Raw genomic sequence first — 14416 nt, forward strand, 5'->3', positions numbered from 1 at the left:
CTAGTGTTGTTTTCATACCCTGGGATGTACATTTGAGGTTCTTACCCACACTTTGTGTTTATTTCTTGTAGGAGGAGGACTGTCCTGGTCATGGTGATACAGATCTATCTGGATAGTGAGACCTGGATGACTGGGATTTAAGGTATGTCTGTGCTGAAAAAGTGTGCTGATCTGAACCATGAACTGTGGCTTTTTTGTTGGTGGCGGTAGTGGTGATTGGTTTTTTAGGGTTTGTTTTTTTTTTTTTCTTAGAGTTTGTACCAAACATTTAAAGAAGAATCCATATATGCTTTCTGATACTTGTGCAAGGTATAGCATAAATAAAATGCAGTGGTGTAACAGTTGAGACACCTGAGTAGCCTTTATGACCTTCAGGAAAGACAAATGATATTTAAATACCTTGTAAATGCTGCTGCTACTCTAAGGTGAAATGTAATTCAATGTGAAGGTGACAATAGGTGTATCCAAAAGTCCACCTAAATGAATAGGCAGCAGGCAGCTGAGATGGATCTCTTCTTCCAGCCTTCCTGTCATTGCCTCTTCCAATTGCGTGTTAAAATAATTTCAACCATTCTAATGGCATTTATATAAAATCTAACGTTTTAATCACAGATCTGTAGTCTGCCCTTTTTGTTGTACACTGTAGAGAACCTGCTTTAGCAGGGGGTTTGGACTTGATGATCTCTGGAGGTCCCTTCCAACCCCTACAATTTTGAGATACATTTGCCACTTAATTCTTAGTTCTTGGCTACTAAGATGCTTGAATCTGGTCCTACCAAGTGGAGTTTTATGGTTTATGTTGTTTTCTTGAATATAAATGATTTTTTAGATTCTTCTGTAATGAGTGAGGTGTGGTACAAGTTCTCCAGCCATCACAGAGCAGGCTGCAGCTGTGTGACTTGAGTATATGGTGTTAAGGCATTAATGATCTGCTCTATGAAAGTGACTAACAGAGTACTTTGTTGCCAGCCTCGTTCAGTTGTGCTCAGCACTATGCTTTGGTGTCATCCTTGCTTTGTAATACTGAGGAACTGATTCTTTTTTGAAAGCTAAAATTATAAATAGGCCCATGGTTCCCTGTGCTGTCACTGTTTGAAAACAAACTGTGGGGTGAGAGAATCTTTCTCCTTCACCTTCATCTGTCATTACCCTTTACTGAAGAGAAATGAGTTCTTCACTTGTAGCACCAAATCTGTCTGTAATGGAGGATGGACATTCTGGGAACTCAGATAAAAACCAACAAAGAAAATGCCTTTTGTTTGCAAAACACTCTGGAAGTATAAAGCTATTGATATGTATCATTTAAAAAACATTTCAACTCTCTGTTATTTGAAAGCTTGAAGTGGTGTTTAATCCAGCCAAATTTTTAATATGTCTTACAGTTGTTTTTCCTGTAGAAAACTGGAAAGCAAACGAAGAACAAAAGAGACCTTTTGTGTGCGTATGTGTATCCGATTCTGCTGCTTTCATAAAGGCAGCTCCCGCGCTGGTGTAGAGCATGGAATCCCATGCTTGCTCTTTGAAAATGTTATAGTTACTGTGAGTAGAGAGACGTGATTTCTTGGAGATGATCAGGAGGATGTCACTATTTTATATCACCAAAATAATGGATAGAAAATCCTTTCATGATTTCTTAAGCTTCCTATAACAGAAGTGATGCATGATTCTGGCTATAAAGGCTGGTAAGAGCTGTGGTCCCACTATTTCTCTCACAATAGGTGGCCTCTGTTTTTTCTCAAAGGTACTTTGGGTACTGTTTTAGATGTTGCTCAAAAATTATGAGAGAACTCTTTTCATGCAACTTGCCATAGCTTCTGAAGGCAGTGAGAACATACTGTAAAGAGTATAAGTTTGAGTAAAGGCTAGAGGTCTGAGGACAGTGAGTACACTCATATGTGCTGTAGAGCTTGACAAGTTGGAAAGGCTTGCAATAGAAAAGTGAAACTTGGCGACGATTCCCAAAAGATTAGATATCTATGGTCATGAAAAATGAATTGAATCTTGACAATTCTGAATACAATTAGTTGTGTAAAACTTCCTCAGAAAATATTTAGTACAAGCATATTCACTTCACATTTCTTAACTGTGTGCTTTCTGAAAGTAAGCAGAAATAGGCTGTTTAAGCAATAATACCAGGCAGTATTTCACAACTTCTTACTGTTGGAAAACTTTTTTTAAAGAATATTTTGTCTGAGCTTTTGTGTTTTACTGCTGCAGAACAGTAAAGGCAAGCCCTTTTGCAAGGGCTTCTTGCAAAAATTAAGCATACAGAAAATCTAATCCTCTTGAGAGTGGTTTGTTGAAATGTGTGCATTTGGTGTGGTACCTGTTATGAGTATTTTCATGCTTGCTTTGCCTGAAGATACCTGTATTAGCACTGGGTTAGCCAGTGTGTAGGTGCAAAGTGTGGGGGCTCTCACTATTTGCTTGGTATTTTGTAGGTAAGAACCAGTCTTTGGTCACTTTTTTTTTCCATAGAGTTTCTCTTGGGCTTTGGGCTTGCAGTGTTTGAAGTGCAATACTCACAATTTTTGATTTTTTTTTTTTTTTTTTTTTGGTTGGTTTGTCCAGATCATTGTGATGTTTTAACAGAAATGTTGTCGAGTGCAGTTGGACTTGATGATCCTTGAGGTCCCTTCCAACCTGAGTAATTCTATGATTCTAAGTAAAGAAAAATGGAGTAGGTGGAAAGTGCATCTTCCACACTGCTGCACCCCTCTTCTAATTAATCATTATTGGTAAGAAAGGAAGCTATGCTTTTTGTCATTCCCAAGAGTTCAACATGCGTCTCTGCACATGGCACATTGCTGCCCTATGATCTTGGCTATTGATTATGATCAACAAAAGAACAATTTGAGAGCTGTAAGCTTTGGATGGAATGACTGGTTCACTAATCTAACATTCCTTCTGAAAACAGAAACCTTGTAGAAAGTTTTTGAGGAGCAATCTGTCTACCTGAGAAATTCATTGAATAGAGATCAAGAAGCAAAGGTTTTGGGTTAGTTTTCTAGATCTGAATTACCCAGGCCTCTTTCCAAAACTTTTCTTGTGGTGTCCCACTGAAAACATCAGGAATCTTTGTGTTTAGGAATACTTTGTTTCCCCCAAACTGTGATGACTCAAGGCTGTTGTTGTGGAGATGTGCAAAGCAAGGGAAGGTAGAGAAATCTGAGAAGTGATGACTTAATTATCATGCTTTTGCTAATTCCATTGAATTGTGGATTCTGAATTCACTGCTGCCTTGCAAACCTTAGTGTGTGAGACTTGCAACTGATACCTTTTCTAAAAACAGGAGGGGAGGAGAGGGAGCTCTGTTTATTTCAACAAGCACAAGCAACACTTCCAAAATACACTTGTGGTTGTATCACAGTTATGAATCTTAGGTTATCTAGTGGTGACTAACATGGTGAAATGGCAGCCTAATATGTCCATGCTTTATTTGGAAAAGGTAGTTCTTATCAAAAGATGAAGAACACCAGTGTTTCATTCACTGTGTTTGTTGAATCTCTAAGCACAGATACCATGTCTGTCAACACCTCACATTGTGAAATACAGGAACTTGCCTTTCACAGCTGCACAGTAAGTTCTTGAGGATTGCGTGGCACAGAGACAAATGTCCTCCACTTTCTCTCCTTCCATGTGCATGTTTTTTAGTCTCTCTTATTGTATGATCAAAGTTAACAAAAGTCAGAGGTGTCTCTTAGTCAGAATTACACTTACATTGTGATACGGTTTGTTTTTTTTAAGACTGCATTATCTCACTGGGGAGGTGGTTAACAAATAGATTGTAACAGCTTTCCAAATTCTTTGGGTAGAGCCAAGCTCATACCAACTATTATATTTAAGAAGTCCTACAAATTAAAAAAAAAAAAAAATAATAATAATAATAATAAAAAAATAAAAAAACACCTTTCTTTACTGCAAAGTTTAATCTACAGAGTTTGGATTTGCTTCTTTAGTAAGACAGCTATCCTCCTATTTAAAAATAAAATGAATGAGTAAATCCTCCCTGGCAAACCAGAGATTCTCAGTCTGTGGGTGTATGTAGTTTGCATTGAAGAGAAGCTGGGCTGGAGGGCATAGACTATGGCATAAAACATATGTGCTTACTTCCACAGGCAGCCAGCGCCGTGGAACTGGGGCTGTGGGATTCCTCCCTGCTGCCCACTTCTCTCAGTTCAGAGCACAGGCAATTGTTTGGCCCCGTGACAATCACACCAACTGTGGCATGCGTCTGATAGTGAAACAATGAATGGCTTGTTCTCTCAGGGGAAAAAAAAAGTGGGTTGGGTTGAAAAATGATAAATAAGAATTTATCCGTGGGTCATTTTAGGCTCTCACGGCAATTTGAATGTGCTGAATGAGTGGCTTCTGAACTGAGCCAATGGGGATGGTCAGGCACAGGCATCACTTTTATCCCACACGGGGGAGGAGGGGTGAATGAGCTGGAAGATATAAGCTGAAACAAAGCCATGCAGTCCTTCTGAGTCATTCGCATGCACTGGATGGGTAAGGCTTCCTGCTTCCTGGGACACAGAAGTGGGGTCATGATTCTAACAATGGATGCTGGTAAGTTGCTTGTTATTAAATTTGCCTTTGATTTTTCTGGGAAGTCTTGCCTTTCCCTCCTGTCTCCAGCTGCAAAAAAAAAAAAAGCTGTAAATTAGGAAGCTGAATGTTAAATAAAGCCATGCCTCCTTTAAGCTGTGTGCACTCTACTGTGTGGTTTTTCTTGACAGTTAGTCACAGAAGTCCCTCTCTTGCAATGGAAGACCATGGTACCAAAGTTGTGTTTATTCATTTGTATATCTGTCGTCATTGAGACAAAGCCTGTGATCTGAGAAGTAGTATCGTTTTTGTATGATACAAGTCAGATTTTACACTTTCTGTAAAGAGCTAGAGACAAACTAATGTGTTAGCTGTAGCTTACTCCACTTTGTGCTTACAGAAATCTTGTGCTGGGGAGGAAGGGGAAGAAAGTGTTGCATTCCCATGACGATCAGTTCTGTTTCTGTGTTTATAGCTAAGGAAGTATGTGTGAAAAGAGCACATACAGGTTTTTCGTTGTTGTTTTTTTTTTTTTTTTTTTTTTTTACATTTGCTGTGGAAGTGAAATCTTTAGCATAATGCCCTATGTAATAGGGAGGATGAATGCCAGCAGTAAGATGCTGGTTGTAGGGTGGTATGTCTAAAAGAAACAAGGGATCCCAGTTGTGCTCCTTGAGGAGGGGGCTGTGTTTCCATCTCATAGCCTGCATCCTTCAAATTCCTAAGCAAGAAAAGTCCTAAGATGTTAAATGCTTATGGGTAGGGCATAAAGCATCAGCACTTGTGCTCTGGCAGTGTGCTGACGACTGCTCTTTCTCTTAGCAGTTGCAAGCATGCTTGCTGCATTCTAAGAGCTCTGTTGAACTTCTGTCAGCAATTGGTTCAGCTACTTTTCCACTAGTGTGCAGAAGTAGCACAATGTGACAAGTAGCGTTCAAACTGATGAACTTAATCAGGCACATCTTGCAGGTCTGTTTAATCTACTTGTCACATGCTCAGTTTACTCCATGCTAATGAAAAGCTCTCTGTCCGCCCTACATCTGAATTAATTTGTTTGGGCACTTGCTAGAGCCTAAAGGGAAACTCTGTGCCCACTTCCAACTCTTTCTTTTCTGAGACTTGCAGAAAGTGACACAGCTGAGTTCTCCATGCACTGTTTGAAGGAAATAACAAGCCTGTTCGTTTAACCCACCCACACTTAATTGACGTTACTTTGTCATCCACTGTCGCTGCAGACAGGATTGAAGGCAGTGACTTCTGTGTTTGATGTATGTTGCATACTTTGCAAAGCCCTTTTACTGAGATGATAAGATGAACAGAAGCTCAGAGAGGAGTGAGGTAGCATATTGATGATAAGGTGTTCAGAGTTTTCCACAACGGGCTTATTTTTTATGTTTTATTTTGTTGCTTTGATTCTAGAGGAGCCAAATTTCTGCTAAAGCAGTTTGGGCACTGGGAGTTAGTAATGCTCTTCTCTCTGCCTTGTGCAGGAAGAACCGATGTCTGCGCTAGATGATGCACCTGGTATTTGAGGGGGCAATGTGCAGGCTGAAAGTGCTCCCAGCAGATAACGGATTCAGACTTTGTGCACAGGGCACATCATCCCTGTCAGAGTCTTGGAGTTCCTACACTGTATTGGAGTAATTTAACTCTTTGTTTTGGAAAGACTGGGGAGATGTTAATAATACACAGTTAAAAATACATCTGTTGTTTATGTATCCTTATGTATTTGTGTGCTGCTGCTTTGCACTGTGAAGTGAACCATAAAGATAACGCTGCTCATCTGCGTTCCCCCGGCTCCAAAGGGTATCTCCTTTCACTGAGCGCTCGGGGTCGCAGGGCTCTGGCAGCCCTTAGGGTGCTTTTCATGGTTCTGTTGACTTACATTGTTAGCAAGAGCTCATTTTGGAAGCTCCGAAGGTATTGAAGAGTTTTGAAATTATAGTCCTGAGCTTCTTGGTGGGCAAATAGTTCAAAATGCAGAAAGGAAACATTATAATATAAGGATTTAACTGTGAGTTCTAGTGCTTTGCATTTGTGTTCAAGTTATGATAAAAATATGCAAGCAATTCAGTACCTTAATCTGGGCCATGGATAGCACAACATGAAGTTATATCTGCTTATTTTTACCCACCTTTTAAGGCTGAGCTGACTGTTCTTGGGACTGTTTACTTATTTCAGATTGTATGTTTGCATTACGAGTCAGGGCTCATTTAAAAAAATTACTGGCATCAAATGCTCAAGATGTTTTTAACACAGCAAAACCTTTTCTCCTTCAGAGAACTGTAAAAATACATGCTTGTTTCTACTTTTATGAAACACGTTCTATTCTGCTGCATTTGTCCCTGCAGCATTTAATTTCTTGTAGGAATGGAACTTTAAAAGTTGTGGATGGGGAAATAAAAAGGAAAGCTGCAAGACAGAGCTGACAGTATAATTGGATTTGAAGCAGCTACAGGCTGGGACTGTTGCAACAGCTGATTTGATCCTTCTGAGTTTCAAGAGCTATTTATGGTAGATTAGCTGTATCAAAGCTCTACTGTTCCAACCATAAAAGGCCGGTCCTATGCGAACTTGCCACACTGCATTTGGCTTAGTCCTCCGAGGTTGGAGAGCCTATAGCTTTTTATGTGGATAAATCCAGTGATGGATGGAAGTACTAAAGGCAGATCGAGGAGTAACATTGTCGAGGACTTCAGATGGCAGCGAACTCTTAAAAGGAGATTTTCACTAATAAATTTTGTGTTCTGATGTTTGGAATCAGCGCTTGGAGTATAGCTCCTGCGTGTGCACTGCATTTGGTGAACGCATGCTTTTAGGAAAGCGTTGTTCTAAATTTATCTGACTTATCTGAATCATCTTGACTGCACATGTACTCGCCAGCCTTGCATGTTGATATCTGGTAACTTTGTGAAGTCACTTTTCCGTTTTATTAGCGGTGAGCATTAGTCCTTTGGAAAGGAACCTTAGCTGAAGTGAGAAACTTCTCTAAAACAAGAATCATGAAATTCTTGGCTCACGAGTGCTGCCGGAGTTATCAGTAAGTATTTTGAGAAGGCTGAGCCCTTCTGCTGCGTCTGTCCTTCTTTCTTTCCTCCTTTGCAGAAGGGCAGGCAAGTGGATTTTTGCAGGATTCTGAAGTAAGTCGTATGTCCTTCGCAGAGCATGCGTGCGGCCACCTGCGCCAGTTGTTGGAGGCTTTGTCAGGTTGAAGTGATAGTGGGTTTATTCCAGCCTGTGCATGCCACTCATTCAGCTCTCCTTAAGGCATTTTGTGTTTTTATTCTTGTGGTTTTGCTTGGAGGATGAGTTCATGCTGCTATGAATGGAAGGTGGTTGGCTTGTGTGCGAGGTGAATCTTTCTTAGTTTTCATAGACTAACCTTAGGTACAGCTACAAGCAGCCCTAAGAACTCTGAAAAACAAGATTTTTCAGTAGCTATTTTGTCCTGTCTGAGAGATTCTGTATACATAGTGGATACTATTGCATTAGGTAACTGTTGTGTGTTGGCACCTGGAGTTTTCTGAAGAAAGCTTCCTCCAACTTTCCATTCCCTTGTTTTTAAATGTTACTAGGACGCAACAGGTGAAAGTTACTGCCACTGCTTTTCCATCCACTACTGCTGCAGATAGGCTGCTAACAGGGAGCACAGTGAGGGTTGGGGGGAAGAAGAGGTTCCTTCAAGGGTGTTCCAGGTGTTGTATTTTGGTCTCCAGAAATGCAACAAGATTGTCTTTACCAAGTTTTAAAAATAGCTCTATTAATTGCCTCTGTTTCCCTTCCAGGAGCTAGCAATTTAGGGCCATCCTCCATTTTCTTTGGACTGTAAATATGCATTTGTCTGTCAGATGGCTCTAACATTTTTGCTCTGAACTGTATAAAAATGTTTTAGCCTAGAGAATACCAGGAGACAAAATATGTCTGAATGTTTGAGAAGTATTTTTAGCAGTTCAGTGCAAGGATTATTTATTTGCAAAAAAAATAGATGTATATTTTTAACTTTTCTCACATGAGCCTTGGCAGATACCATTTAAATACTCACCTCTATTTGTAGATTTTATAGGAGATTAGATCCTTCTGCCTGCAGAGGCAATGGAGAAAAAAGAATATTCTGATTATCTGTTAATTCTTCTCTGGGATTGGCAGGAATATAACCTACCAGGTAAACATTTCTTCCTTGGTGTCTATCTCAGAGGATATTAGTTAGTCAATTTAAGCATTAATTCTACCTCTTCCAATGCTGTTTTATCTTGGTTGTATTAGTAAATGACATTCTTGGCAGAAGTCTTCAATGTGAAAGAGATTTTCAGAACTCTAAGGGCTTGTTCTGAAGGAGTAAAGCTGTGTTTTTGATGTTTCTTTGCCAAATTCCTTATATTTGATAGTGTCAATGGGTTGAAGGTAATAGGGGGCAGGCAAGGAGCCGTAATCCAGCAATTCCATCTTTGCTTTTTGTACAGAGAAGATAGATTACAGTATAAACATAATCTGCATGTAGAGCCCAGAGAGGGGGAAGAAAAGTAAAACTGTGGTTTGCACATTTCTTCTTCGCAGTGAGTCTAAGCAGAGCTGGAGGTGGTGGAGCTGAGCCATTTGTGGCAAAGACATTCCCAGAGGCTGGAGAAGCCTATTGCTGCTTCCTTGTGTGGCCATGTGTGTTACCATGCGTACATCACAACATCCTCTGAACTTGTTTTGGAGTTACGTTGATGAAGTGGGTTGAAAGCTTTTTATAGTCTTAGTACATTTGTTTAAGCAAACCTCTTCCTACAGTGTGTAGAATTTTGTATGTTTGTACAAAATGTGGGCAGCATTGTTATTTTCCTTGCTTACAATGAATTGACAAGACATGCTGTTATGTGTGAAGCCTTTCATATCATGTACTTAAGTGAAAATTGCATGAGCTCATTTAGTTTAAATTGCCATTGCTAGAGTGCATTTTTGCTCTCCAATTTGTTGGCTCTTGTGCATGGCAATTTCACTACAACTTCAAAAAAGCTAAAGCTGTGGAACAGTTTGCAGGATCAGGGTGGCCTGAGATTGTTCACTTTTCAGAGGCACTGCTGTTTCTTGCAGAAGACGTAGGCTTCTGTTTCTCCATGCAGAATCCTCATTTGGCACTGTGGAAGGGAGTACTATGCCGTCAAGTGAAACAGTAGGCAAAACTTTCTCCCCTTATGAATTTCCTGTTTTTACTACTTTCTCTGCTAGCTGGTTTAGAGCTAACTGACACATTGGAAGGTCTCTGGTTTTTAAAGAGCGAAGTACGTCCTAGTTGGAATCTGCCTTAAGCAGATAAGAATATATTGGGTAACCGATGATAAAAAATGCTTGTGATGTCACTTACCACAAAACCGGTTCAGGCTACATCTGCAGATGGAAGTGATACAGTGAAGAGCCAGGCAGACCAGTGATGCTGGTCCCAGTCACAGTAGGGAGGAGCCGAGTCTTCACTGAGCTACTTGTTGTCCTCTGCATTTCAAGTGAGATGTCCAGTCAGAGATCTCACAGCGATATTAGGATTAATGAGATATTGGAGATGTGGAGAGCTTGGCGAGTTAGGTTCTTTGAAGCAGCAGCAAAGGATTGATTGTTTTGAAGTATCTCAGAGCTCAACTGAAGACTTTGATTGTAAACTCATGTGTAGCATCTTGAGTGCCAGATAAAGAGAGAGAAGCATTCAGCTGGGAATTCTGGTAACTTAGTAGTTGTGAAGTTTAGTGTATGTAAGTGGTTGGAATTTCTGTCTTTCTCTGATGTTATCTGATCTTTCTCATCAGTCATTAGACGAAGACACAGTGCTTTATGTGTAAAGATCCCATTTAGGTGGGCAAAGGAAAAAGAATCCATTCTGGCACTCAGAGTCATAAAGGCTTAGTTTTTCCAGTGCTAATCATGTTCTTGGATATTAGGATCATGTATATATGCTGGATATAATGATGCATAATGGTTGAGTCAAAGGTGACAACAGCATCAGGTTGCCCAGCACACTTCAGTCCAAAATTCTGTTGTCTGAGCAAGTCATGTGTCAAACATTAACTAAGAGGGTTTATAGTGACTGCTAATTGCAGAAAAAAACATAAAATAGTAAATAAGACTTTCTGTGCTCATCTCAGCTGCCCTGCTTGAAGCAAGGGAGCGCAAGAATTGCCTTGCTTGTAGACTCATGTTTATGGCTATCTCTTGAAGTGGAGGTTCAGATTTCTGGCTCATAAGTTTCAAAATCAGGTCTCCCTATTTACTATGGAGATGCCTAGACAGTTTGAACACCATTTGGTGAAGCCAGCAACATTCTTTCCTACTGTCAGCTGAGTTAATAAAAGCAACCATGGTTGCTGCTCGTGTATGTTAGGTATATTCAAGCACACCTACTGGGTCATGTTCCTGCCAATGTTTAAGGCTAGGCATAAAAGGTGTTTTCTTTTCTGACTGCTTTAGGCAGCTGATGGTTTGGATTTGCAAATGAGAACGGTGTAAATGGCAACCTTGCTTTAAAATACTCTTTTAGGAAACTATTCAGGTCGTTTCCACTCCTCAAATTGCTCCAGAACTGTTCACTTCACCATCTAGTTGCACAGTGCTGTTTGAGTGTTGTGCTGTTATTCTAATATTCTTAATTTTACTTTATATCCTTAATATTTTTATGCCAAAAAGAACTTATCTCTCATTTTAAGTTTGATTCTTGGCTAAGCCTACTGCTGTTCCTTCTAGCTCTGAGTTCATGTTGCCCAGCTGTCTCCTTGCTTCTGCTTCATCCCTCTGAAAAAGCATCATGGGGACCAAGGTCTGAACAGTCTTCTGCTTAAAATTAGTCACCTCTGCATCTTTCATATGACGTTTAAATAAACTTTTGTCGGAGTTGCAGAGGCTTACATGCTACTGATTTCTTTGGACTTCGTTAAATGAGGTGTAGGTAAAGCGAGGGCATAATTTTGAAGTGCAGATACCAAAGACAAATAAATTTGATATCTTGGGAGCTTCGTGACTTTATTGAAGCCAGCACAGAAATTGCTAGTTTGCACAGAAACACTAAATGAATGTGTATTTGTGAGTTAAACATGGGACCAGTAGTTGCATAGACTTCTATGACTGACTTGCAATTGTCTACAATGTGAGACTGTATGCAGACAATGATACGTCATGGCAGCATGGATCATCTGTGAAAGTAATTGCCAGAAAAGAAAGTGACTCTGCGCACATTCCTCTAAGCAAACACTAAAGATAGAGCAAGCATTGCTAGGCTTGGTTGCTCTGGCTTGTCTTCCAAGCTCAGCAGCCTATCACAGTGGGCCACTTGGTCCCTGTGCAAAACTTGAGGGAGGTGGAGAGAGAGCAGTGAGAGCAGAGTTTGGGTGTGACCGAGAATAGGGAACCACGCTTTGAGACTGAAGCCTAGAGATGATTTCAAGGAGAACCAAGGGAACTACTTAAAGAGGAGCTTTCACACGCTTTTGTTTTTACTGTCTTGATTGGATAAATGGGCTGGTTTAAACAGGATGTTTTGGTCACCTCTCTGCTGGAAACAGTCAGGGTTGATATGCTGGGATAGTAGTCTAAGATTTAATCTGAGTATTGCATCATGAGATTATACCCTAGGAGGTGTAAGTGGCTGTTGCTTGACATGACTTCACTCATGTGTCATGTATCTCACGGTGTTCAGCATCTTGGGATGCTTTACTCCATCTTTGATTCAGTGGCTGTTGAAATGCAACCTGAAGAAACAGATAGCTCAAGTTTAGTTGGCTCCAGCTTGATTAACACTCCTGAATTGCTTCTCTCTTGCAGCATGCAATGATTGGTTCAATTATAAAGCAGTTTTCTGGTGTTTGTGTTGCTTCTGCAAACCTAGACTTATTTTTATTTGTTTTGCTGAACAAAAGAGGAAAACAAATTTTCCTCTCCCATTAGCAGAGGAGCAAAACTTCACAATGGCCCTTGCACATTATGAGACTGCTAGGCTGAAACTTGAACATGACAGCCAGTACTTCTGCCTGCACAGTGGTGCTCTGGTGCATCACGCTGTGCAGGCACGTGGCTCTTCCGACACAGTAAGTTCCCTGGGGTTGTAAGTACAGTCAGGCACTATACATTTGGCTGTATTGTCCCTACAGCCACCAGGCTGTACTGTCTGGGTGGTCCAGCAAGGCAGACAAGCTGTAAGCACTGGGAAGTATTTACATAATGCAGGACCCTAACCCTGGCCAATGTAGCTCTATGTCTTATGAGAGAATTGGATGCCAAAAAATCGCTGGGCATCCAGCTTTACCCTGCCTATCTTGTTTTTCCATGTAGCTGAAGTTCCTTCCTACAACCAGCTGCCAAGTGGTATAGCTTTTCAGTTTTAAGGGCTGAGAGCAACCCCAAAGAGGTTTTGTTGTGGGCTAAGGGTTTAGCTTGCAAGTCCATAAAAATAAATAAATAAACAAGGGAAGAGCAGAGTAAACTTGGCTTTTTTTCTTCCTTCTAGATTTCTTGAAAAAGCAAAAATCTAGCTCAAGGATTCTTGAAATAATTTATTGCAACTTTTTTATTGTTGTTTAAAAACAGTAATAACAACATTTTGCTTCTCAAGGAGATCTCTTAGAAGCAAAAGGTTTCCCTCCCCTCTCCACCACAAAAGATATATCGCTGTTCCCTGTTGGGGCAAACAAGCTGCTGGTGACTGACAATAGGCCTTTGTGTTCTGAAAACATAGCTTAAATTATTCCCTCCCCAAAGAGGTCTCAGAGTGAAAAAAAATTTGGCCAAATAGCCTGGTTTCTCTGCAGAAGCAACCAGAAATAGTAGCTGAATCACAGTGGTGCTGTGCCTGCTGTACTCTGGCCAGTGCAGGGACTGCCTGTAGCCTTGGAGCTTTTCACCCAGGTTTTGGGAAAAATTTACAGCTCTTTTCCAACTCCCAAAGCTATGGCCTAGGAGCTAAAGGAAGCATCAGGTGAAAAATCTCAAGTGATGCTCTGTAAATCATTTTATTCATGGTACTTCTAAGTTTCTGGACTGGCCAATAGGCCATTGTATCAGTTGCAATTTTAGCCTTTCCCTTTTTAAAACAAGATCATGATTACATCTCTCAAGACTTTTTGACCTTTCTTCTTGACTGCCTTTAAGTTGTTGGTCTCTAATTTCCCCTTCCTTTCCCTCCAAGGACTATACCCTTTTATTACTTAAGTTATTCTTTATCTGTGTTTCTGACCCTCTTTTCCCTTGCTAGCTTTCAATGGCCTGCAGGTTCCATTTGGAGGTACTTTTAAATATTACATTTGCTGAATGGTACTATTGGAAATGACTCTTTGAAACACAGATTTTCCGTTGCTTTTTAAATATTTGGAGCAGAAACACAAACAAAGCCAAAACATTTATATACTTGTTTATGACAAATCAAAACCTTTCATGAACTTGTTCTGTAGTGGTGACAGTGAGGAGAAAACAACATAATTGCATAAATTGTTCTAAGGTAAGGTTTGACACTGCCTTCAGAAAGATCTCTTTAAATTCATTTTGCTACAGAATAGCAAAAGTAGTTGTGAGACTCTCAAGCTGCTTCTTTGCTGACAAAGAAGTGCAACCGAGGAATAGATGAGAAAAATGACAAATACCACTTGCTGTCTGGTTTTGCTTACCAGTTTGCATGAATATTATAAGAAAGCTTCTAAATAATTGAGTGAAAAATACACCTGACTTACTGTATTTAACATAGCCTTTTCAAATGATGCTCTAAACATTTGTTTTATGATTGAAATCCAGAAGAGCTGTTGATAAACCTGCTCTGTGAGGTTTCATTGATCTACCCTTTCAGAACAAGGATCTGCTTTGCATCTGGGGATGGTTGGGTCACACATCTGTGAAAAGCAATAATATGCAAGTCAAT

General features: G+C 40.2%; 1 protein-coding gene across 9 annotated transcripts in view; it reads left to right on the plus strand.

The window, feature by feature from the left end:
* Nucleotides 1–4468: 4468 nt before the first annotated feature.
* The window catches only part of SVIL (supervillin), a 103190-nt gene continuing 93242 nt past the window's right edge, over nt 4469–14416 (plus strand). For 7 of the 9 annotated variants that reach the window (XM_042816488.1, XM_042816489.1, XM_042816490.1 and 4 more), the window contains exon 1: nt 4469–4569. In XM_042816488.1, the coding sequence (XP_042672422.1) occupies nt 4497–4569 (73 nt within the window). In that variant the 5' untranslated portion in view covers nt 4469–4496. Of the gene's footprint in view, nt 4570–7571; nt 7589–8649; nt 8711–14416 lie in introns of those variants that run through there. The other 2 variants (XM_042816495.1, XM_042816494.1) reach the window with 2 other exon arrangements.

Source organism: Centrocercus urophasianus, unplaced genomic scaffold, assembly GCF_019232065.1.
Source record: "Centrocercus urophasianus isolate 14NV4802_14NV808 unplaced genomic scaffold, USGS_Curo_1.0 seq_16, whole genome shotgun sequence".
Classification (NCBI taxonomy): Eukaryota; Metazoa; Chordata; class Aves; order Galliformes; family Phasianidae; genus Centrocercus; species Centrocercus urophasianus.